This window comes from Microtus oregoni, unplaced genomic scaffold, assembly GCF_018167655.1.
Source record: "Microtus oregoni isolate MIOR12 unplaced genomic scaffold, Mior012 000011F_ref0000422, whole genome shotgun sequence".
NCBI classification, from domain to species: domain Eukaryota; kingdom Metazoa; phylum Chordata; class Mammalia; order Rodentia; family Cricetidae; genus Microtus; species Microtus oregoni.
In genome coordinates this window covers 18,104,315-18,130,000 of record NW_024543070.1, presented here as the reverse complement: position 1 = coordinate 18,130,000, position 25,686 = coordinate 18,104,315, and the positions used below count along the sequence as shown (strand labels likewise).

The 25,686-nt window shown below is 50.9% G+C and overlaps 1 protein-coding gene across 3 annotated transcripts in view; it reads left to right on the top strand.

Annotated features, from left to right (window-relative positions):
* Positions 1-25,686, top strand: part of LOC121453282 (PH and SEC7 domain-containing protein 2-like) — a 124,258-nt gene that overhangs the window by 63,345 nt on the left and 35,227 nt on the right. The window contains exons 1-7 of one of the 3 annotated variants that reach the window (XM_041659918.1): positions 9,087-9,206; positions 9,420-9,835; positions 10,710-11,144; positions 11,516-11,710; positions 15,852-15,932; positions 18,635-18,747; positions 19,500-19,560. In XM_041659918.1, the coding sequence (XP_041515852.1) occupies positions 9,468-9,835; positions 10,710-11,144; positions 11,516-11,710; positions 15,852-15,932; positions 18,635-18,747; positions 19,500-19,560 (1,253 nt within the window). In that variant the 5' untranslated portion in view covers positions 9,087-9,206; positions 9,420-9,467. Of the gene's footprint in view, positions 1-9,086; positions 9,207-9,419; positions 9,836-10,709; positions 11,145-11,515; positions 11,711-15,851; positions 15,933-18,634; positions 18,748-19,499; positions 19,561-25,686 lie in introns of those variants that run through there. The other 2 variants (XM_041659917.1, XM_041659919.1) reach the window with 2 other exon arrangements.

Genomic DNA, 25,686 nt, shown 5'->3' with positions numbered 1-25,686 from the left:
GCTCTCCCTAGTGAAACCCAGTGCTTGGCTCCCTCCAGCCTGAGGAAAACCACAGTCTGTCCCCTCATCTCTCACAGTTTGTCCAACTCACAAATTCAGATGGGTCTGCAGCTGTCCGGCACTTGGTCATGGCCCAGAGCCCACTGCCTCCTCTTCTGCTCAACACTTCCTTGTTGGCCCTCAGCCAGAGTCTTAGGGTTTTTTTTTCTGTGATGAAGCACCATGACCAAAAAGAAAGTTGGGGAGGAAAGGGTTTATTTGGCTTACATGTCTACTGTTCATCACTGAAGGAAGTTAGGACAGGAACTCAAACAGGGTAGGACCTGGAGGCAGCAGCTGGTGTAGAGACCATGGAGGGATACTGCCTACTGACTTGCTCTCCATGGCTTGCTCAGCCTGTTCTTTCTCTCTCTCTCTCTCTCTCTCTCTCTCTCTCTCTTTCTCTTTTTTCCCCAAGACAGGGTTTTTCAGTATCTTTGGAGCCTGTCCTGGAACTCCCTCTGTAGACCAGCCTGGCCTCAAACTCAGAGATTTGCCTGTCTTTGCCTCCTGCTGAGTACTGGGATTAAAGGTATGTGCCACTACAGTTCAGCGCTCAGCTTGCCTTTTCTTTTTCTTTTTCCTTTTTTTGAGACAGGGTTTCTCTGTGTTGCTTTGGAGCCTGTCCTGGAACTAGCTCTTGTAGACCAGGCTAGCCTTGAATGCACAGAGATCCACCTTCGTCTGCCTCCCGAGTGGTGGGATTAAAGGCATGAGCAGCTTGCTTCCTTATAGAACCCAGGACCACCAGCCCACAGATGGCACCACTTACCATGGGCTGAGTCCTTCCCTATCAATCACTAATTAGGAAAAACCCTACAGCTGGATTTTTATGGAGGCATTTTCTCATCTGAGGCTGAGGCTTCCTCTTCAGATAACTCTAGCTTGTGTCAGGTTGACATAAAACTACCCAGCACACTTGGGTTCTCCTTGCCCACATTCCTTTCAGCCAAAGCCATTGAAAAAACAGAAACAGAAGTCCCAGCTTCCTCAGTTGCCTGGACCAAGTTCACCCATCCTCCTGTTTCTGCACCTCTGCCCTGCCTTCCTCCTGCCACTGTGGGCCAGGGCCACGTGTCCCTCTCCTGCCCAAGGCTACCCTTGGCCCTTGTACCAGACCTTATCGCCTCTTGCCTGCTTGAAGACACTGTTTGTCAAGTGTCCCTTCTGCAGCATAGTTCCCTTCTCTGTCAGGGTCATTTCATCAGGAGGCGCCCTGCTATTTCTTCTGGAAAGATTGTTCTTTTGTTGTTTCCAGCCAGGGCCATTGCATCACTCCTCCCTCTAGCAAAGGCTGCCAGGACTCCGCATCCTCTCCTCAAGCTCTCCCAGACTTTACTCAGTTATGAGGGCCCCACTGCCTTTCCTCACTGCTTTTTTCAAGGTCACCAGTGGCCTCCACCTTGGTACAGCGGAGCCAGCCTCCCAACCTTGCCTGCAACACCCCACATCCTGTCTCCTTCCTTGAGCTGCTTTCTTGGCTTCTAGGTCACTTGTTCTCCCGTTTGCTTCTGATTTCGTGTGTTGCTGCTGGCTCCCTTCTTCTCCCTAGAAATGGGAGCACTCCAGAGGAGCACTCAAGGGGAGCACTCCAGGGGAGCACTCCTGGACTCAATCCTTGCACAGCTGCCTGGCCAGGACTTTACATTGATTTCACCTACTGTTGCAGTTTTGAGTGCCTGCCACCCGTGCCTTGCTGGCCCCACATCCACCTGTGTGTTCATGCCCCCAGCCTTACTTCCCCTGTAAACTTCAGGGGCTTGTCTACACTTCAGCTTTCATGCCAACAGGATGCCTGCACCTCAGCTCCTCCAACATGAGACTGCCGTCTTCCTCCCAGGCCTGTCCCACTCATCCCTCCCCATCAGGGGTGCCACCTCCATCCTTCTGGATGCTCAGGGTCTTGACTCTGCTGCGTTTCTCCTGTTGAGGCTTTGCCAAGTCAAGGTGTCCTGTCTATGGGCCAGAGGTGAGAGAAGAGGCAGCTGTGGACTGCCTAGCACAGCCCTGCCACCTTCTTTCTGCGGCATTGGCATTGTGCTCTTTCCTGCTCTTTCCTTTCCTAGGTCACAACCTTTGTCAGATCCAAGCTGAAACAGGACCAGGACAGGTCAGGGAAGTGGGAGGAAGATGGGGAGGAGAGGATTGGTGGGGGAGGATTAAGAGACATTAGGCAGTTAGGGTCTTTGGTAGGTGGGGAAACCCACATGGAAGAAGGTTGGAAAGAGAGGGGTTTCCCTGGGAGCCACTAAAGAGCATGAGCACCTGAAATGGGCCGGAAATGGAGGGGCAACTCTGGGTTCACCTTCTTGGTATTGAAGGAGGCTGAGATCGCTGACAGGCACTGCGCCCCTGCAATAGGCAGTCCTTCCTCTATGTGCCCTGCAGCACAGAGCCATCTGATGCAGCACACAGAATGGATCAGATGCCCCAGGTACCTTCTGAAGCTGAAGCAAGGCAGAGCAGTGGGCAGGTGGCAACAGCCTGACTCTTTGTTTGTCTGGAGAGTGAAGGTCTTACCCCGCAGGGAGGTCAGCTGGGGGCGGGTGGAGTTCCCTGCCCTACCTGACTTGGGGTTTGAAGGCAGAGACTGTGGGTTTCATTAATGTTAAGATTTCTCTAAAGAGTCACACTGATGTATGCAAATTTTAAGCAAATAAGGGTCCTTGTTGTCTGGGGGCAGTTGGGGGAGAGAAAACTAGGGAATGTCAAGAATGACCTTTGTGGAGAGGCCCTGAAAGTCCCAGTGGGCACACACAGATGCAAATGTGCACTCATCCCTGGGGCCTCTTCCAGCTCACAGGAGACCACAGAGAGGCCCCACTGGACCTCCACAGCCCACAGGAGGTTGGCCTCCTAGTGGACAGAATGGGTGGGGCTTGTTAACAGCTCCAAGCCTCCCTACCTGAAGGGGACAGTCACTGGAAACCCAGATTTTTGGCTCTTCCTTATCCCCTTGTGTGATCCGTGCGCCTTGAGATGGAGGTAGCTATGAGCTGGCTTTGGGTGGTGGTGCTGGTATGGATAAGTCTTAGGAGTGTGCTTAAGGGTGGGGGTTCCTTCTCTGCCCGCCCCACTGGTCCCACAGGGGTCATTCTTTGTCCCCTCCCTGATGCTGAGCCTCTGAAGCTCTTGCCTTGGTACCTGCTCTGACAGTTGCCAAGGACAACGCTCTCTGAGGCTGAATGGCCTGTGCTCTTCCGAGTCCTCCACCCAGGGCATCGGCAGCCAGCTGATTCCCCTGCAGACCTGAGAAGCTTCTGGAAGGAAGTAGATGAGGCCCTTCCCTGGATGCAGCCCCCACCCCATTTCCTTCACCACCTTGTGAAATAGGAGTGGCTAGTTTGTCTCGTTTTGTGGATGGCCTGGAGGCTTAGGAAGGTGAGTGACCTTCCTGAGGTTACACGGCTTATGCGGAGCAGAGGTGGTCCCAAGGGTGCTCCTGGGTGGTCATGTTCCCCGTATAATCCTGGGTTCCTCCTGCCCTGGGGAGTAGGATGATGAAGTACTTAGGTGACCCAACTTGGGAAGGCTCCTGTATCTCTTGGATGACAGGGTGAGTCCGATCTTCTGACCTTGGGACTGGCAGAGGCAGAGACAGAGGAGATGTGTGGTCTAGGGATACCCCCCAGAAACCCCCCTCACACTGGCCTACTGTCCATGCTGTCTGGGGCTTGATAGATTCCCGTGGAGCCCTGGAAGTGCTGGGATGTGGGCCAGTTTGAGCCCCAGGCTGGTGAGGGGCAGAGCTGACCAGGGTCTGTTCTCAGCATTTGCTCTATGCCAGCCAGCATTTTACACTGATTGTCACGCTTGGTGTCCTTGTATGTACATGTATGTGTTGCGTTTCTGTAAGAACCCAGCCGTGTGCTAATAATTCTGTAAGCTGGAGAGTCTATCAGTACAGTAGGATTTGTGGGGAGGAGGGCATTGGGGCCTATGGGAGGGCTCAGGGTGGGTCCCAGGGGGCAGAGAGTAGGTCTATAAATTAGAACATTCCCTTTCTTTGCTAGGGAACTCTGGTGGAGTCTATGGGCAGGGGTCTGAGGTGGAAGGTTCTTGGGGTCTGGACAAGTTGCAGTTGAAGCTTGCCTGGACCCAGCACTTCCAGAACTCCACAAGAATCCACCATGCCCCTGACACTATGGGCAGTAGGCACCTGTGAGGGGGAACTCTGGGTGGGCTGTGTGTGGGCTTCAGGGGTCTGTGACCCTCCCCAAACACACTGTTGTATAAGTACCACAGCTGATGGACGGTGCCCATGGAGCATCCACCACATCCCAGGCAGACTCTGAGTACTTTGCACAGGTGAGATTCCATCTGGGGCGGGCTTCCAACCCCATCAGGTGCTGAGCAAGGTCCTCAGCTTGGGAGTGTTCGGAATCCGATGCACGTGGGGAGGGAAGCCAGCGGTTCCTCTACCGGAGCTCCCCGGCACACTGGAGGCAAATCCAGAGAGCTTCCAGCTCTCATCCTTGGGACAGCTGTGGCCTCAATACCTCTACAGAACGTCCTCAGACCTTTCTGCATTCCTGGCCTGGGCTCAACACCCCAGAGACTTAGATTCTGCCTGTCCTGGGTAGTTCTCAGCCTCCTGGCACCTGTCATGGCTCTGCTTTATGCCCCATTTCCACCAGGTGGCCTATTCTCCCTCCACCAAGCCATCTGCTGTCACTGTGCGCAGCTATGGTTAGCAGAGGTGCCTCTCCTCCCCATTATCACCCCATCCTTAGTTCTGGGTTGTCCCTTTCCTGTCTCCAGACTCCACAGGTGGAAGGATTTCTACCCTGGGTGTCCAGTAATGTATGTCTAGCTGTCCTTGACTTTGTCCTTAGGTTTGAAGGCTTCTCATTCTACCTTGACATCCAGAGGAACTGTCTCCTTCCCTCTATGTGTGGGTCTGAGTATGTATGCACACGTGTACGAACTCACAAATGCCTGCTATGCACAGCTAAGCATACAGCGGTCTCACAGAGCAAGCCAGCCTGGAACCTGCCTGCCGGAAACACTTCTACACTGTCCTGGTGCTTCCCACAGCCTCTGGCTTGTGCCCCAGCATGGGGAGGACTATAGAATTGCCTAACCCTGTAGCAGCCTTGCTCTGAGCGTGTTCCTCAGGTGTTGCTAGGCTCTGCCAAAAGGGAGAGAATAATAATCCAAATTACTCAGCCAAAAATATTTATAAAGCACCGTATGTGCTGGGCATGGCCCGGGCTCTGGACTACTGAGCCCATGACAGGTCCCTGCCCTGAGTAGACTCACAGCCTAGTGTCAGGGAGGTGGCCAGGAAATAAACATACAGGGGCGTTGGGGAAGTTTCAGAGATGGCTCTCAGTCAAGTGATTGATGAGCAAGACTGAGGACCCCAGCTTGGATCTCCAGCATTGATATAAAAAGCTGGGTGTATTCTGGCGGTCATGATACATGCCTTTAATCCCAGCACTTGGGAGGCAGAGGCAGGTGGATCTCTGAGTTTGAGGCCAGCCTGGTCTACAGAGAGAGTTCCAGGACAGTCAGGACTATGCAGAGAAACCCTGTCTTGACAAACCCAAACTAAAACCAAACAGCACTACCACCAAACCTAATCCTCCCACAAAAGCTAGGTGTAGTGGTGTGTTCCAGTAGCCCCTGCTGGGGAGGCTGAGACAGGAAGATCCCTGGGGCTCACTGGTCAGCTAGTCTAGGTTCAGTGAGAGACTGAACCATCAAAATAAGATGGAGAACAATTGAAGACACCCATGCTGACCTCTGGCTTCCACATACACATGCATACACGCACATGCACACACACACACACACATGTGAACCTGCATATACATGTGCGTGCACACGCGCACACATACACCCCCCACACACACCAGAAACTTAATTAATCAGAAAAGAAGAGTTTCTATTTTCCTTGACACTCCAAAGCTCAGTGAAGTGTGACTGGGTAGTCAGACAGGGCAGGTAGGTGGAGGAGCTTTGGAGTGATCCTTGATTGGCAGGAAAGATAGTCACCGAATGATCCAGGGGAGCGACATTCTAGGCCAAGGGTACAGCTGGTGCAAAGGCCCTGAGGTGGGAATGAGCTTGGGGAGCAGAAAGAGGCCAGTGTGGCTGGGGAGGAGGCAGCAGAGTGAGCTCAGGCAGGGTCTTTTTAGGCCACACCGGGAGACCGGGTTTTCATTTAAGGGAGATAGGATTTGCTGGAGGGTTAGGAAGGAGGGAGGCATGCTGGGTTATTTATTTTTGCAGCATCCTCCAGCTGCCATCAGGGAAATGGGGAAGGGGACAGGGTTATCTGAGGAGCAGTTGACATCCGGAAAGTGTGTGGCTCTCCAGTCACTCCTGGCCCAGCGGGCTTCTACTATCATGATGGTCTCCATCTTCACTGGTGCTGAAAGGTCACTGAGCCCAAGGTCATCCCAAGGACTGTGGGTAGTGAAAGACTCCTGGAAAGGGGCTTGGATCAGGCTGTGGGCAGGCCACAGCGGGTCTTGAGTGCTGCCAGCTTGTCATTTGCAGGCGTCTCCCTGAGACAGATGCTCAGTGGCCCAGCTCCTCCTCTCTGCTCATGCCAGAAGGGCTGGAGGCAGGAGGAGCCACTGCTTTGGGCTGACTCTCTTGGCTGAGGTTCTGGGTCCTTGATTTCATGGGAGGGTTCAGCCTGCACACCTCATCTTTCTATCTGCAGAGGGAGCCTGCCCCCGATCTCAAGCCTCTCCTGTGCTGGAGAGCTGAGCTCAGCGGCTGCTAGCCCTGGGGACTTTGCTGTTCTGTGACTAGCCCCCACTTAGCACGCATGACCTTAGTGTCACCTCTCCGCTCTGGCTTCCCACAGGCGAGAGTGAGTCCCTGGTCACATCATGGTTCAGAGTGAGGACCTGGAACATTGTTTCACACCTTTTGCCTTGAAACATCCCCTCTGTGTATCCCTCCCAAGACTCAACTACTCTGGGCTCTCCTGGCCCCCAGCCCAGGCAAGCATTCTGGGCCCCTTGCCTAGAGTAGAGCTCAATGCCGCCCCTTGTCTGTTCAGCCCTGGAACTGAGGGCACAGGCCAGTGCCCAGTGCTGGCAGAAACTCCATCCTACTCGAAGCGTCAAGGGGACATGGCAAGGCAGTAGGTCTGGGATAACTTGAAGCAGTTTGCTAGTAAGGTTACCCAAGAAGTCCTTGATTTGTCCATACTCCTAGCTTTGGTCTTCTGTGGCTTGAACATCAGGTGGAGCCACTTACACCCTCAAGTGGCTTCAGGAAGATCAGACAGAACCTTAGCCAGAGGGGCTCCCTGCCCTGCTGGGCTCCACCTCTGTGCCTGGGTGCAGGAGTTTGAGACATCTGGCAGGATAGGGGGCTCAATGCCCTGCTGCCCTGGGTTGGTGAGGTAGTGGGGGACTGGAACCCAGGCAGCAGGCAACTGCCCCACTCCCTCTCTTCCCTTCTATGTTCCCCTTGGAGTCTCAGTTGAAGAGGTGACCTCCTGCCCTCCTCTGGGTGAGCCACTGGAGGGAACCAGTAGAAATAGCAACAGCGGCAGCAGGGATGTAGGACAGACTAGAACTCCCTTACTCAGCACTGAGCCCTAAGGGTCCCTGGTGTCCCAGCATCGAGGCCAGATAGCTTAGAGCTTGGTTTGAAGGTGTTTTAAATCTGTGGGCTTTGTGTGTGTATGTGTGTTTATGTGTGTATATGTGTGCGTGTTTGTGTGTATGTTTGTGTGTGTATGTGTGTGTGTTTGTATATATGTGTGTATTTGTGTGTGTGTTTGTACATGTGTATGTGTGTGTTTGTGTGCGTGTAAAATCTGAATTTAGAACTCTAGGTAGTCTATGTAGAGAGGCCCTGTATCAGAAAAACCAAAAAATATCCAAACTCTAGAGGCCACAGATCCCTCTCTTTCCAGTCATATTCTGCGCAGTGTTTGAAAACCCAGAGTTAATCTTAACTGGCTTATAGTAGCTGAGTTCCCTCAACGGCCCAATCCCCAGAGCTCGGAACTCATTTTCCTCTGTGGGCTCACATAAGTGCAAAGTCCTCCTGGAATTGACCTCTGTTTCCTGCAGGCCTGACCCAGTGACCTGAGGCAGGCCTGGCAGACTGAGTCCCCAGGTGAGACGCAGGATCAGGCAGACACCAGGGTTCATGCTCTTATCTCCCCTCTGCAGCTCGTTCTGCTGCGGCCCAGAAAGCTGGCCCCTCCCACTCCCCTCCAGCTCCTCCCTCTCCTCCTCCAGCCACCCCCCCCTCCTCCAGCCCCTACCTCTCCTCCTCCAGCCTCTCCCGAGCCCAGATAGACCTTTCCAGAAGAAAGCAGGCTCTTGAGGGTCATCAAGGCTCCCAAGTGGAGCAGGGAAGTAACTCAAACCAGAAACAGGAAAGGTCCCGACACCTCCTCCGCGGCTTTCCAGGGTGCTGGGGCGGGACTGGCTGGAGCTTCTGGGGGAGGTCACTTGGGAGGGTAGCCTAGACTACAGGGGGCAGAGGTAGAGGGGAGAGAATGGGCGAATGAGGCCACAGCCCATTGCACATTGCTTCTGCCTTCCTAGCTAGGATGACATTGGGCTGGAAGCCTCTGGAGGGTGGGCAGAGCAGAGTGTGGCTCTTCCTGCTTTGCTTTCCCTAGGGTGCTTCTCAGAGGTCTTCCTTGAGTTCTTCCTTAAGACTTGACAAACTCCTGTGGGAGCCCTCACGAAGAAGGGAGCCCCGGACCCCTTCTTCCTTTCTTCTGCCGTTGCCAGATGTTCGCGCTTGGCCTCAGTGCAGCCCTGCACCCGCCCAGCACCCTGGACAGCGGCTCCCCGTGGGCCCCCCTGTGGCTGACGGCAGTCTCCAGGCTTTCCTCTGGCCTCCCTGGAATGCTCCCTGTCAGCATCCAGCTGCACTTTGTGCATTTCCTGGACTTCTCTCTTAGTACCCCCTTTAGAAGCAACTCCCGGGTCAATTTCCTCCACTAGTTATAAATGCAGGATACTCTGTCCCTGCAGCCGGGGGCTGAGAACACGTGGAGAGGCACATGGCGGGCGAAGATCAGCCTGGGATTTGTCTCCTTTACTAGGAATATTACAGAGGGACCTTCAAGAGCTGTGGGACGCTTGCCCAGTTCCTCACTGCCTGGGTCTTCCTCAAGGGACTTTGGTGGATTCTGAGGGACACAACAGAGACCCTAAGAAGTAATAGAGAAGGTAGGATTTAGGGTACAAAGTCCCAGCCACGGGCAGGAGGAGAGCTGGGGGTAATCCTAGCTCATTCCTCAACTGAAAGTTACTAAGGAGATCACTATGGCCATCCTCCCACCTCTGACAGGCTGCCCCAGCACTGGTTTAATAGGACTTTAGATTCTCTGACTTCTGCCCTGTCTGGCTAACTCTGTCTTTCTCTCTCCATCTTCTGTCTAGGTTTTTGGAGCCCCAGGGCTGGCTGGGTCAGGTGGAAGCGTGACTGTCATGGATGAAGAAAAGCTCCCATGTGAACTGCGTGAGGAAGGAGGTGCTATTCAGGACCAGGGCCTGGAACCTGAAGGGGAACCTGGGGTCCAGAATGGAATGGAAGCCCAGGAAGGCCCAGGCAGCCACATCAGTCGTCCAGGCAGTGAGAAGACAGGCACCTTAGAGGGCGCCATAGAGCCCATGGGAGACGCAGATGTGGCCCTGCCTGGCCTTAGCCTCTCTCTCACCAATGGCCTGGCCTTGGGTCAAGATGGGAACATTCTGGAAGATTCCATAGAATCCAGGCCCTGGAGGGCTAGTGAACAAGCAGAGGAGGAGGATCTCTCCAGGAGTCTCTGTCCAGAAGCTGAAGATTCTCAGCTGGGGTGAGTGGGTACCCTGAACGGCCCCGACATTTCTAACCTAGTGATATGACCTGGGGCTAGCCCCTTAGTCTCTCTGGGAGTCTGAGATTTCCTGGCCCCATTTTTAGCTTCTGAGTGTTTTGAGAAGTCAGAACCCTGCAGGGGATTTCAGAGGCAAGTCCCTCACCCCAGCACTTGGCCCCCACAACCATAATGAGTGAGGGGCTGCACTCTGCCTCCCCAGCTGATAGTGGAGTTTTAAGTTCACTCAAATCGTCCAGATGTGAAAGGCAGGTTATCCGGGCCTTTCTCCTACCTCAGGATGACCCCAGGGGTGCAGGTCTTGTTGCTCGTCCCTCCCAGGGAACTTTCCTGGCGCTTTGAATAAGTTGTACCAGGAACCATGTGTCTATCCCAGCCAGTGCAGTGACAGTCTGTTTCTTAGTAGAAGGTAGAGAAACTGGCCTTTGGGTACCATTGAACAAGGAGGCGGGGATGGGCAGGCAATGTCTAAAGGCCAGGAATTCTGGGAAGAACATACACAAGTCTTGTAGAGTGCGGCTGTAGGCCCGCCTGCCTGAATGGCAGGTGCACAGGGGTGTGTAAATATGTATAGGGGGACATATGTGTAGCTCCAACCTTTTCATTGGGTGTGTGAGTATGCATGGGGGGTACATGTGTGTGTGTGTGTGTGTGTGCGCACATGCACAAATGTATGTGTGTCTAGCTAGATATATTGGCATTTGCACAGGAAGTGTGTGAATATGCATGGGTTTTGCACACACGCAAGTGCGCATGTGTGTGTGGTCAGTTCCTAGAGATGGGGAGTGTGGTAGCTAGCCTTAGTATGGGGTACATCTAGGTAGGATGGTGACTCTGCTCTTGCCTTTTCTAGGCTGGACTGCTCCGGGGAGCCAGATGTGCGGGATGGCTTCAGCGCGACTTTTGAGAAGATTCTGGAGTCAGAGCTGTTGCGGGGTACCCAGTACAGCAGCCTGGACTCTTTGGATGTGCTCAGTCTCACTGATGAGAGCGACAGCTGTGTCAGCTTCGAGGCCCCCCTCACACCTCTCATCCAGCAACGGGCTCGAGACAGCCCTGAGCATGGGACTGGGCTGGGCACTGAGGGAGATCTGGGGGCAGCTGGTGGTGGTGATGGGGAGCTGGGCAGCCCCCTGCGGCGGTCCATTTCTAGCAGCCGCTCAGAGAATGTCCTGAGCCACCTGTCTCTCGCATCGGTGCCCAATGGGTTCCATGAAGATGGAGCCGGGGGCTCGGGAGGGGACGATGAGGATGACGAGGACACGGACAAGTTGCTGAACTCTGCCAGGTGAGGAGGGTTGGGTGCTGGGGAGCCACCGAGCAGATAGAGGAACTGAGACTCAGAGGCGGCAAAGCATTCTGGGCATGACAGTGTCTACAATCCACAAGCCCTCGCAAGGTCACCTTGTCTGTCCTCAGCATGCAGACAGTCTGTCCAGTCTTGAGGGTGCGCTCTGCTCTTCCGTTCCAATAGCTCAGAGTAGGTCATATTGCTATGCTGAAGGCACAGCCACTTCTGACTTCACTTGAGCCACTCTGGAAGTCTGAAGCCTCTTTGCCTCCTCTGCTTGCTCCCCTCCCCTCCAGTGGATTTTCAGAGGCCTGGGATCCCTCTTAGCCACGTACAGAGCCTCTGATCCTCCTCCTTTCCATTTGCAGTGACACCAGCCTCAAGGATGGCCTGTCAGACTCGGACTCAGAGCTGAGCAGCTCCGAGGGACTGGAGCCTTGTGGCACAGACCCACTGGCCAATGGGTGCCAGGGGGTCAGCGAAGCCGCTCGCCGGCTAGCCCGCCGCCTCTACCACCTTGAGGGCTTTCAGCGCTGTGATGTGGCTCGGCAACTGGGCAAGAAGTGAGTGTGTCTCCCCAGCTCCTTTCCCAGACGAAGCAGACCCACTGTCTTCCCAGCCAGAAAAGGGTGCCGATGACTTCCTTCAGGGGTGGCTGGTGCCAGGAGCTCCCCCCAGGCTTTCAAGTACCTCCTCCTGTCACTGTCCTCATTCTTGACCTCGCCCTAAATCTGTTTCCTTTCTGGGCTGCTTGGGAGAAGGTGGCTGCTGTCAGGGAGGGGGTGGTGAAGGGCGGCCCCTCAGGGCTGGGGCGGGATGGGGGATGTGGTTATGGTGTCGTGAAGGGTAGTAGAGAGGACAGAATAAGTTGACAGGATTGGAGCTCTACCCAGTGGGGTCAGGTGGAAGGACCTGGGGTAAATGCCTGGGAACTGGAGGTAAAAAATGATGCCTGTCTTCATTAAGACAGCCTGTCTAATGGGGACCAGCTGAAGGGACTGGCCATCCAAAAGCACAGGGCATAACCATCAGACTGGGTGCAAAGGACACTAGGTAGGTAGAAGTTCTGAGGAAGATTGGGGACCCGGTGTGTGTGATGTGGATGGCATATTCTGAGTATGTTTGAACACAGTATGGCCCTTGCCTTGGCCTTTCTATCCACAGGGACTCCATCACCCCAGCAAGGCTTGTGGGTGGGGGGAGTTGGCCTGTGCCACTCACAAGGCTAAGGAAGATAATCTGACCTGGCTCAGGCTTAGATCGGGCTTAAAGTCTTAGGAGGCTTTCTTGCACCCTCTGAAGCTTCCCTGTGTCTTCGGCAGTGGGTTTGAGCCCTTCCTGAAATCACAGCTCATGTACTCCTCTGGCAGGCTTTGAGAGGATGGGTCCTGCCGTGTTTCTATGGCGCTCTCTGCAGGCTCTTCCAGGAATTTCTGCTGTTCGCCCTTCCCATTCAAAAAGCGGTGTGTGTGTGTGTGTGTGTGTGTGTGTGTGTGTGTGTGTGAAATTTCCAACTTCTTATCTCCAACTCTGGGGTCTTTTGTCCTAGGTAGCTTCTGCCCCCTTCGTTTCTTAGCCTCATCCAGGTGGGTTCTTGCCACTCTGTGCCCGCTTTAGAAACCTCCCTTTCCAAGCACCGAGGGCTTAGGGTATTGGAAGCGGGTGGCTGCTACCCATTCGTCAGCAACATCAGCACAACTGCTTGCTTGTTTCTATTTCAAGTTTTTTATTATGAATATTTCAAACATATACAAAGCAGATAAGCAACACATCAAACTTTTCCTATGCCCGCTATGTGACTTCAGAGTGTTCTGAAGTCTCTTTGTGTAGCCCAGGTTTGTCACCAAGTCCCTCTGCCTCAACCTCCCAGATGCTGGGATCATGGGTGTGTACCAGCACACCCAGCTCTCAGCTTTGATCTTCTGTTATTCTTTCCTTGTCTATCGCACAGCCCCCCTCCCCCCATTTGTTGGAAGTATATTCATACACTTATCATTCAACTCACAAGTACTTAGGCTGTATCTCTAGCTGATAGATTTTTTTTTTCTTTTTTGGATTTTCAAGACAGGGTTTCTCTGTAGCTTTTGGTTCCTGTCCTGGAACTAGCTCTTGTAGACCTGGCTGGCCTCGAACTCATAGAGATCCGCCTGCCTCTGCCTCCCCAGTGCTGGGATTACAGGTGTGCGCCACCACTGCCGGGCCTGACAAAAAATTTTTAAAGTATAATTCCATTATAACAGTTAACAAAATTCACAAAGATTCCTCATTATCTCCAACATTTGGTGTATTTTATTTTCTCTTAGTGTTTCAAAAACATTGACTTGGTCAGGCGTGGTGGTGCAGGCTTGTTATCCCAGCTCCTGGGAGCCTGAGGCAGGAGGGTCACAAGCTTAAGGCTTGCCTGGGCTACACAGTGAGTTCAACAACACTCTGGGAAACTTAGTGAGGCACTATCAGAAATATATAAGCTAAAAATAGGACTTGGCTGTAGCTCAGCATAGAGCACTTTGACTTATGTTCATGAGGCCCTGGGTTCAATCCTCCATACCACCACCAAAAAATATGAATAGATAAAAATTGTGTGCTGGAGTATGACTCACAGGTTACACTTGGTCCTCTTTTTCACAAGTGGCATTTTAATGCACAACCAGCCACTTTTCTCTTTTTCATTTCTTCTTCCTCTTCCTCATCTCTCCCCTGTCTGTCTGTCTCTGTCTGTGTGGTGCATGCATGTACATATGGAAGCCAGAGGTTGGTCTGGAGTGTCTTCCTCTACTGCTTTGACATACTCTGTTCTGAGCCAGGCTCTCACTGAATCTGGAGCCCACAGACTGGCTAGGCTGCCCGGCCAGCAAACTGCAGGGGTCCTCTTGTCTCCACATCCTCAGTGATGAGATTACACATCCATGCCACCACGCTGGTTTCTGGATCCAAACTCTGGTCCCCGGCTGTAGGCAGGGTGTCTGTGTCTTGGCAGCTGCTCCCAAATATCCAGAGACTTATTCATTATAAATTATAAATGCCCAGTAGGTGGCTTAAGCTTGTCTTCAGCCAGCACTTACAACTTAAATCAACCCATTTCTAGTAATCTGTGTTCTGCCCCAAGGCTCGTTTACCTCACCTGTGAAGTTCCCATGTTGCTTCTGAGTCTGACTCATGACTCCTCAGACTCTGCCCTTCTTCCCAGCATTCTCTCTGCCCCAAAAGTCCTGCCTAACTGTGGGCCAATCAGCTAATTCACAATGAGAGCAACACATATTTAAACTGTACAAAGATTGTTCCACAGCACCCGGTTTGCAAGGCAAGCACATTAACGCTGAGGCCATCTTCCCAGGCCCCTCTCTTCCAAAGGGCCATGTACTGAAGGAACAGGGCCATTCATCCCAAAGAATTTCCCACATTTCGGATGTGGATAGAGTTATTTCACACATTCCTCTAGTTCCCATGATCCTGTCAATGGGAAGGAAAGCATCAGGCTTGATTAGAGCCATGTAGAAATCTCTTCAAATTCTCCAGGCTTCATGAAGAAGCATGGTCTTCCTCGGCCTCCAGGAGGGCACAGCCCCGCCCTCTGGTGTTGCTCGGCCCCCTTCACCGGCTCTCTCCTTGGTCTAGACCCTTAATGGGGCTGTTTTCAGAGCTCTGCCCTGGGCTTGCACATTAAAAGAAAATATTTTAAATTCATATGTATGGATGTGTGTGTTGTGCGATTGTAGGCTACATGTGTGCGGATGCACAAGGAAGCCAGAAGAAGGCGATAGAACCGCTGTGGCTGCATTGCAGGCAGTTGTGAGACACCTGCCGTGGGTGCTGGGAACCAGACTCACGGCCTCTGCAAGAGCAGTGAATACTCTTAACCACTGAGCTAAGGCTTCAACCCAGACTGACCTCAAGCTCAAGATGACCTTGAACACCTGGTCCTCTTGACTCCTGCGCTGGGGATTGAACCCAGGGCACTGTGCATGGTAGGCAGACACTCTGAGCTTCACCTCTAGTCCATCTGTACCTTTAAAAGTTTTACTCATTTATTTTGAGACATGGTCTCGGTATGTAGGCAGGTTGGTCTCAAGCTCCTGAGGTGACAGGTGAGCACTGCTACACAGAATCCCCTGCACTTCTTCTCCAAAGGGCTCAGATTTCACAATCCAAGCTTTCTCTAGCAAGGTTACTCCCTCAGGGATTGAGCCAGCCCTGTCCTTGTCATGAGCTCTGACCTCTCCACCTTCTCAGTCATTTCCTTTTCCTTTCTGGTGACCTCAGCATCCTAAATTTTCTCACCGTGGCTACCTTTCTTTCTGGTCCCATTCTGCCTGTGTCTCCACTTCATAGGTACGGTGTTAGCTTCAAAGTCTGTATCCATGGCCTGCTCTTTCCTGTGACCTGAGGTCTGGCCCCTGCCTCCCCTCTTGTTGACCCTCCAGTGGCTTGATGTGACGTCATATCATCTCCTGTGCTGGAGGCACTTGGCATCACCTCACCCCTACTCCCTTCACTGAGCAGGCTCTTACCTGAGTTGGCTAAGACATCATCTCCTGAACTCCCACATCAAGGTTGATCTATCTGAGCTGAGAGACCAGAGGGGAGGATCTGAAGAGATCTGGGAGGCGGTTAAGGGTTCTCTGGGGCCCACTTCCCCAGTCAGTACCTGCCATCCTAGGACTTGGGCCCTGCTTCTAACTGACATGCGTGATGCTTTCTTGGCAGCAATGAGTTCAGCAGGCTGGTCGCTGGGGAGTATCTCAGTTTCTTCGACTTCTCAGGCCTCACGTTGGACAGAGCGCTCAGGTCAGTGGGGCTGGGCTGGGACAGTGGCCACAGGTGGTAGAACAGCACACCTGGATTGTCATTCCAGGTCTATCATGACTTGCTGCACAACTTTTACCCCTCTGGTGAAGCTGTAGGGAAGGGAAACTATGGGTAGCAAGTGTCCAACAACTCCGCAAATGCCAGCCAGTGTGATGGGTGCTCGGGAATTGAAGGTGGGCGTGTGGTCGTGGCTCTTAGGGCTTGCCTGTGTGGCGCACTTCCTGCCGGCCGGATGCCAGAGGTCTTCAGACACCTGGCCTGCTTTGATGGTAAAGGAGGGTCAGTTGAGGGCCTTAGGAAGAGGAGGGGTGGGATGGGTGGATGTAGCCCAGCGTCATCCAGAAAGATGTTAGGCCAGGCCTGAGGAGGCAAGGGTAACATCTCCGAGCTAAGGGCTGTGCCCACAATGTTGGATCCTCCTGTATGTCTCTTATACCCAAAACATTTTAAATATATTGCTTTTTCAAGACAGGATTTCTCTGTAGCTCTGTAGGGTGAGCCTGTCTTGGAACTAGCTCTTGTAGACCAGGCTGGCCTCGAACACACAGAGATCCGCCTGCCTCTGCCTCCCAAGTGCTGGGATTAAAGGCGTGCACCACCTCCGCCCTACCATTTTATAATTATTTTTAAGATTTATTTTTTTATGATGTATACAGTGTTCTGCCTGCATGTACACCTGCACACCAGAAGAGGGCACCAGATCTCATTACAGATGGTTATGAGCCACCTGTAATGCAGTTGTTGGGAATTGAACTCAGGATCTCTGGAAGAGTAACCAGTTCTTTTAACCTCTGAGCCATCTCTCCAGTCCCCATCTCTTTTTAAAAATCAGTTTTTATTCTTTTTTCCTCTGTCTCGGTTGGGATATTTTCTGTTGAATTCCAATATACTTGCCCTTTTGCTATGTCTAAAGCATCACTGAAGCCAATGAACTGACTGAGGGACTGGGGGGACGGCTGTACATGGGTAGGAAGGGTAAGGACCACAGGTTAGACCACGGGAATCTGTGTAAATGCCTGTTATCTGCCTGTAATTCCAGTGTGTGGGAAGCAGGACAAAGGGTAACCCCGGAGCAGACTGGCTATCTAGGCTGACCATATCAGCATGCTCTCTTGGTTCAAATGAGAGACACCCCCCCCTCAATATCCAAGGTAGAAAGCAACTAAGGAACACACTTGGTGTCAACCTCTGGCCTCTGTGTGCATGTGAACACACATGCATCTACACAAATTGAAGCACACACACCTCAGACATGCAAACATGCCAAAAACCTCATTAAGTTTTTAATTTAGTTACATTTTACATTTCTAGAATTTCCATCATATTTATGTTTTAAAATAAATTTAATTCTATGTGAGACTCCCCATCTTTTTACTAACTCATCTGAATTCCATGTATGTGTGGTTTTGTAGTGTATTTGTGATTTGTTTGCATGTGTATGTGTGTATACGTGTGTGCATGTGTGCACGTGTAGGAACACGTGTGTAGAGGCTGAGGTTGATGTCAGAGTCTTCCTCAATTGCTCTCCACCGTGTTATCTGAGGTAGAGTCTCTCAGAAGAAGTAGGGTCACGACCTACTCAGCATGCTAGCTTGTTCCAGGAGCACCCTCTCCCTGCTTTCTGATCGCTGGGATTGCAGCGGGTCGCTGGACAGGCGGATGTGTGTCCACCTGACAGCTACAGGTTCTAGGGATTTGAACTCCACACCTCAAGCTTGCGTGGCAACTGCTTTGTTCACTGAGCCGCCATCTCGCTAGTCCTCACCTTGTGTCTGTTTCTGTTTGCTGCTTGTTCTCTTGGGTTTCCAGCACCTATTCCATCTCTTAGTTTGCCCAGCCCTTCCTTTATAAGGCAATTGGAAAGGGACATGGGACACGGTTCCTCAGCCAGACTGACTCTGAACTTCAGCCTTGCACGGGGAGCCTGCTGTGTCATCGGGACTGCTCCCCTTGATGGTGGTGAATCCTCATTTTACCACCTCCTTGCAGCAAAAATGCTCCCCTCCCCCGCCACAAATCCCTCTACTTCTGGAAGGCTTTCTGCTTAACTTCACAACTCTATAACTGTCATGCCTCCAGAGTCTGGCAACTGTGTGCTCCTGTGCTTACAGCCCCGCAAGACTCCAGATTTGTTTTTCCAGCCCCAAGAAAGGATACAATGTATTGCCTTTTGCCCAAGGGCTTTGTTGGCAATGCACCCAGGGAAAGGGTGGATGTCACTTGTCGATCTGCTCCATCTTGAGACTCCCCACCCCAGAAAAATGAAGAACAAATCACAGAGACTTGGGGTGGGGGAATGAGAATGGAGGGGTGGGCCTAGGGCTCAACTGATGGAGAGCAGGGGTCTAGGAAAGGCTAAAGAGGTGCATGCTGATGGGGGGGGGGGGGGCTGGCAGTCTAGGATAAACTCATAACTGACTCCGAGGTGCCTGCTTCCAAAAGGGTGCTGCAGGAATGAGAGAGAAGGAGAGGGAAGGGGAAGGGAGAGAGAGAACCCAGAGGCCACCCTGAAGGGTTGGGGGGTTATTCTTGGCATGCAGAGGGTGTCCAGACCCAGGTACTGGGGTACAAAAACATGGGTCTTATGTGTGTTTGTGTGTGGGGAGTAGGTTTTCTATTCCAGTGAGAAGATTGAATTAGGGGCTCTGAAATTCACTCAGCAACCTTGGATTACATTCTAGAACCTTCCTGAAGGCCTTCCCACTGATGGGGGAGACGCAGGAGCGAGAACGAGTCCTTACCCACTTCTCCCGCCGGTACTGCCAGTGTAACCCAGATGACAGCACATCAGAAGGTACAGCCCTTCCTGACCCACCTCCCCCATTCCTTGCCTGGCGGAGTCCTGGTCTTCCCACTCTCCGGCCACCTGTCACCTCTGTCCTGCAGGCAGGCCCAGGTGGGCCATCTGCTCTGGCAAACACTAGGTGCTCAATTAAGATTGAATGAGTAGTTGGGTGTGGTGACCCATACCTGAGATCCTGGGGACTGGTGGGAGGAGTCAGGAGGACTAGTTCAAGCTTGAGGTCAGCCTGGGCTACAGAGGGAGACCCTGCCTTAAAAAACAAAATAGTACAATGTCCAGTGAATATCCGATGACCTGCTGGACAGGAGAGCCCAGTGAGTCTTGCTCATTGTCATTCTGTTCCCAGTGCCTGTAGGTCCTTCCTGCACTCAGTCCTTTAGCATAGTCCTTGCTCCATGACTCTCTGTAAGGGAGGGGGAGTTCCATGCAGGTCACTCGCAGGGGCAGGACTTGCCACATGGATGGGCCTGAATCATGGGCACTGAGGGACTAAGTCTCTTATTGCTTTTTTAGGGACATGGCTTGGGTTCAGAGCCTTTCCTAGGTCTAAGGTACAAGGTAACTTTGTCTGCAAGGGGCAGACATCTAGGCTAGAGCCTCCCTAGAGTGGTTAGGGGTTCTGGGGAGTTAGGCATCACCCGGAGTGCTTGGGGGCAGATGTCTGGCTTCCTTAGGCTGGCGGGTGGGATACCCTGGGTGGGGATGAGTAGGTTCTCACTGAGAATCCCTTGTGTTCTGTGTAGATGGGATCCACACACTGACCTGTGCCCTGATGCTACTGAACACAGACCTGCATGGACATGTGAGTAGGGACTGTGGAGGGCAAATGTGCTCTCCCTGGCCCCTGTCATTGAGGGCCATCGGTAGCCCTCCCTCCTGCTGGAACCATTGATCAGGGACAGTGTTTTCTCCTGGCAGACCTAGGAGCTGGCTGGCTACCTTGCTTCTAGATTTGACCCTGTCCTGGTTGTATCCACTGGTTCTGCCTGGGTCTGGCTCCTGAGAAGAGTGAGGATAGTTGAGGCTCATGGACATTTTCCTTTTTGATTTTTGAGACAGGATCTCTCTGTGTAGTAGCTCTGGCTGCCCTGGAACTCTCTCTGTAGACCAGGCTGGCCTCAGACTCAGAGATCCGCCTGCCTCTGCCTCCCAAGTGCTGGGATTAAAGGCGCGCGCCACCACTGCACCCGACTGAGGCACATGGGAATTTAAGACGTGGCAAGCTATCAGGACACATCTGAGGTGGAGCCCATGCCTTGCTCTACCATGGCTGTCTGCTCTTCCATCTCTCCTCTAACAGCCCAGATGTGGCCTTCCTGACATGTCAAGCCCCAGACAGCTGGTCTCTGCCAATCACATGGCAGGTGACTCCTAAGGGGGCTCCTCCTCACCCCTTCACTCTTGTCAGGCCAGTGAGTGGAAGGATAGGTGTGGGGTGCCCAGACCCCAGGCTGCCTCCAGGCTTCCCACGCTCACTAATCCCTTCTTCCTTCCTCTGTTGGCTACTGCTCTGGGCGCCCTGCCCTCCCTTCCTCAGGTGGTAAGTTCTGTTGTCAGAGTATGCATGCCGTGTGCTTAGCCCCGCCTCCATCCCCCCTCGTGTACTGTCACACCATCTGCCCCACCCAACCACTCTCTGGCCAGCACTCACTCAGGGGTGGTCAGAGCCCCTCCTGGGAGCCAGGCAGATCTTAGTAACTCAACGACAACAGGCCAGCATGTCTGGTTCCAGTGTAAACCAGAAAAGTCCAGGCGATATGGGGTCTAAGAAAAATCTGGGCTAGACAAGCTTCCCAGCCCATTCTTGCCTCCCTTGGGTAGCTATGGGATCCTAGGCAAGTCATGTTCCCCTTCAAGTCTCAGGTTCTGCATCTTCTCAGGCCAGTGATGATGCCCTCTAGTGTCTTGGGGAGAACCAAGAGTGGCAGCAGTCTATGTCAAGTGTCAGGGCCTGACCCTGGCAAGGGTTTTGCTGTGAACAATGCTATCACGTGCCCACTGGTATCTACTGCTACTCTTTTTTAAAAGAGAACTATTTATTTATTTACTTGAATATTTATTTATTTATTTATTTATTTATTATATATACATTGTTCTGCCTGCATGTGTACTGCACCCCAGAAGAGGGCACCAGATCTCATTACAGATGGTTGTGAGTCACCATGTGGTTGCTGGGAATTGAACTCAGGACCTCTGGAAGAAGAGTCAGTGCTCTTACCTGCTGAGCCATCTTTCCAGCCCTCATTGCTACTCTTATAACTTGAGTGATGGACAACCTGTGGATATATCGTTGAGGCTGGCAGCAGCCAGAGTGGCTGAGGGAGAGGAGGGGTGGCCGGCTGGGTTTGCGGGCACATGTATATATATGATGTGTATTCTCCATGTATGGAAGTGGACTGAACACCCTGTACAAGTCAGCTCTTTCCCCGAGCTTGCTCCCTCTGTTCACAGTGTCATTAGCTACTTGAAAAGGAGTGCTAAGCACACTCCTCCACACTGTGCCCGTTCTCCGGGAGAGACCCCCAGACAGTGGGCCTTAGCTGGCCTGGACCCTTCAGCTGAGGAGGGAGCGGTGGTTGGATTGGGCCTTCACACTGTTGCAGACTCTGAGCAGTGGCTCCCCGGAAGCAGTGTTGCTCAGCAAGCGGAGGGGAGGGACACATGGGTTAGGCTTCTCTGTGTTTGCCCACAGCACAGCTGGTATGGCCTGGACCAAACCTCTTAACTCCCAAGCCTCTATTTGTTTCCCCATCTTGTAACCCCTGCCTGTGAGTCTCTCTCTTTTTAAAAAATGTATTATTTTATTTTGTGTGCTGTGGTGTTTTGCCTGCATGTACATGTGAGGGTGTCAGGTCTGGGTAGTGAAGCTCCTGGGGGGTGGAAGATCCCGGGGAAGATGCGGGCTTTGACTCCTGTCTTTAAGGCTTCCTTCCAGGTGAGCCATAAGCACAGGCTAGGATCGTTCTTACCTCAGTGCTGTACCAGACTTTCAGAGGAAAAGACTAGCTGCCCTGGGTCAAAAGTGGTTGCCAAGGGTCACCCTCTGAATCACCGCGGGTTAGCAGCTAATCCCAGCTTGCCTCCACTCTGGTCAAGGATGTGGGTTTAGGGAGATGTCCTGGCCTGAGAGAGCCAGGGTCCCAGTCATGAGATGGTGATGCGGAGAGACACCAAGGCCCAGAGCCAAGGGAGGTCCTGTTGATGAAAATGGGGGTGGGAAAAAGGAGACGCTGGGCATTTAGTGTTCCCAACCATACGCCTTCTCAGGCTGTGCCGTTTTCTGGGTCCCCTGTCCCTGTACACGTCTCTTTACCTGGTGGCTGTTTATAAATATTGCTTTAAAGCAAATAACTTCTTTGGTATGGCTTCTTTGTTCCCCCACACCTTGGCGAGTCTTGCTTTTTGGCCTAGAGAGAGATGGGCTGTAATGAAGGGTTTGACGTGGGGTGTGTTCTCTAGTGACTAGATGTCCCCCTATGGCAATGAGGTCATGTGTTCCGTGTCATGGACGTCTCGTGTACACTCGTTGATTAGTCCCATTGTGGTGAAATACAGTAGCAGGAGCTGTTTCAACCACTTAACGCAGATGGCAGTGAGTGCATGCCCGGCGGTGTGCACCCACTACTGACGCATTCCAGAACTTTCCCTCACTCTCAGATCAGCCTCAAAACCACCAGCAGTCCCACCTCCTCACCTCTCCCCAGTCCCCGGTGGATTTGCTTGCCCCTGCCTGGGTCTGTCTCCTGTAGACAGTTCACCTGGCCTCCCGTGTCAGCTTTATTTCGCTTGACATAACGTTTTCAAGGCTGGTTCATGTTATAGCGTGTGTCAGTACTTTATTCTTGTTTAGGGATAAATGGTGTTTCATTGCATGGGTAGGTGTTTCATTTATGGATATGCATGTGGGTATGAAAATTGGTGTGTAAGTTTTAGTTTGTACACCTGTTCTCAAATTTTTGTTGTTGAGACAGGGTTTCATTATGTTGCCCTGACTGGCCCGGAACTTGCTATGTAGATCAGGTTGGACTCAAACTTACAGAGTTTTAAACTGCCTGCCTCTGCCTTCTGAGTGCTGGAATTAGGGACACGTGCTACCACACCTGCCTCAATTCTTTTTTTAATTGTTAAAAAAAAATCTGTGTGTGCGTATGTTGGGTACATGTGGAGGTCAGAGGTCACCTTGCAGGAATTGGTTCTCTTCTTCCTCTATGTGGGTCTCCTAGGGTTGGAACTAAAATGAACAGGTTTGGCAGCACCTTCACCTGCTGAGTCATTTTGCTGGTCCTTAGTTTTTCATTTCTTTTGGGTATATGCTCAAGGCAGACTTGCTGAATTATATATTTTTATATTTGAAGGTCTGGCACATTGGCTAAGTAATTTCTATCCCTCCAGAAATACATAAGGATTCCAGTTGTCAACAGCATTAACCTTTCTTACCATGTTGAAGATACTTTTGACATCTTGGTGGATATCAAATACTTCTTCAGTTTTTCAGTCTGACTTTGGTGCTGCGGAGTGAGTCCAGGCTCTTGAACATGCCCGGTGAGAGCTCCACCTCTGAGCAGCAATGGCAGCCCTGCTGAGGTTGTGATTCACCTGGCTATAGTACTGAGTTGCTTCCCATGTGTCCGATGGCTGTTTGTGTGTGTTCTCTGGAATGTCTGCTCAGGTCCTTTGCCCACTTTATTTATCTATTCTCTTACTCTATATCATTGGCTGGGTACAAACTCACAGCTCTTTTGACCCAAACTTTGAAAGTGCTGGCCGATGGGCAAGCACCGGGCCTGGCTCCTGTGTTCAGTTTAAATGGCTGTTTTTTGAAGGCGTAAGTCATAAACAATGCCACACCAGTTTGGAATTATGATTAATAGGGTGGTATTTATTTAAAGGGGAAAAAACTTACAGATCACCGTCAGCCCTCTGCGCAACCAGGAAGGGACTCTAGTCGCCAGCGGAGCAGGAAGTGAAGAGAGAGAGGAGAGGGAAGTGGCCGCTTTTTTAAAGGGAGAGAGACCACGCCCCAATGGGCTGGTATCTCAGTGGCGATAGGCTGGAGGAGTGGGAGGACCTCCCGTAACACCTCCCCCTTTTGTTTAAATAAGAGAGTTCTAAATCTACTATGAAATTATATACAATAAGTACAAATATCCTATTCTAACTAGCTTAGGTCTTGTATAATAAATAACTTGGCCAAGTCATGAGAGAAAGTAACTACATTTATATAGTCTTCAACCCCATCAAAGATCTGAGAAGGGAAATAATGTTACCTGGGTAATTAGGAAGTTCAGTAAAACAACTTCCAAAACATGCAACAAATCACAGAGACAACTAGCTACCTGGGCAATCACCCAAAGTCACATTAGCAGCGTTGAAGCAACCAACTTTGGCTAAGGCCTAACATAACTGACATACCATTTTCAAAGGCAAGCAACTTTTCAAAACTATCTTACCCTGTCTTGGCAGGATATGACAGTCCTGTTTTATCCATTGATGCACGCTCTGTATCTTTGTCAGTGGTTGAGGTATGGGCATTTCTTTGCCCAAAGGCCAGTTCTGCCAAAAAGAAAGGCTCCAGGTGGAATGTCTTTGGTGCTCAACATTCTCTCAGGAATAGAGCGGTGTTGCCAGGAGCAATTGTGTCTCACTATCACGAAACTCTGAGTTAGATTAAAGGCCATTTTCTACAGCTCTTTGAAGAAGTTGAAGATTATCTATCTATACTGAGTATAATCTCTATATATCTAAAGAACCTGATTAATCTAATTATAAATGACAAACCTAGATGACTATTAATCTATATAATTCTCAATATCTATCTAACTTAAAGACTAAGAAAATAAACGACTGTGAAACAAATGAGGACAATGACCTCCAAATATAAACAATGTACAAATATACATTGCAGTAGGTAAATATATATCAATACACAAACATTATATAAGTATCTTAATCAGAGGTAGAAATGTACACTGCAATATGGTAAATACATACAATATATATATATCAATACAATATATGTCAATACATAAAAAATGTTTTAAACAGAGATAGAAACATGCATGCATACAATAGTCAATATAATTTAACTTTGTATCAATATAAAAGAATCTATACCAATATATTTGTCTAAAAACAGTAACTCACAATTACAAATCTATTATCCCATCATCCCTCTTTTTTTTTTCAAAATGGTCCCTGAGCTTATAAAATTCCTCCCCCAACCCTCAATCGTATACTAATTATAATCAACCCCTAAATGATGTCCCTAAACCCAAGGGCAGACTTTACTGGGAGAGGGGACGTCATCCTCTAGAATTACTTCCAGCTGTCATGGGGGCAACGTTCTTTCTGGGGGATCCTGTGAAAGTAAAATGATGGTTAAATTTCAAGATCAATGTCTTTTAAAATTGCAAATACTCTCTGAGTATTTTGTGCAGGTCTGGCCAAAATGTTGTATAAGATGTGCACCATTACAGCTAATCAAGTTGGAACTGTCTTGTGCAGCTGGTACCCAAAACAGGTCTTGTAGTAGCGCTATCAGTATCATGACGTCATATCAACCAGGTGGAGTTGTTGTTATGGGGCCCCATCTTCTTCCTGGAAACTTCAAATGTCACTTCAGGAAAAACTCATTGTTCATTGTGAAAAACTTAAACATTAATCATATAGACATATATGTATATATTCACTGAAAGGCATGATAGATATATTCAATGAAAAGTATGATAGATATGAAGAAAAGCAAAGATGTTCTCTAAACTCATATTTCTTTCTGTCCCATATCATGGCTCTTGACATGAGACAGAAACTCCAGAAACTCTGGGTTTTTCTCTTACTAACAGGCTTGGAATTGGAGAGGGACTAAACCAGAGTCCAACTTCAAAACCAGCTTTATAAATTTAGAAATATGGTTTAATATTACTTACACAA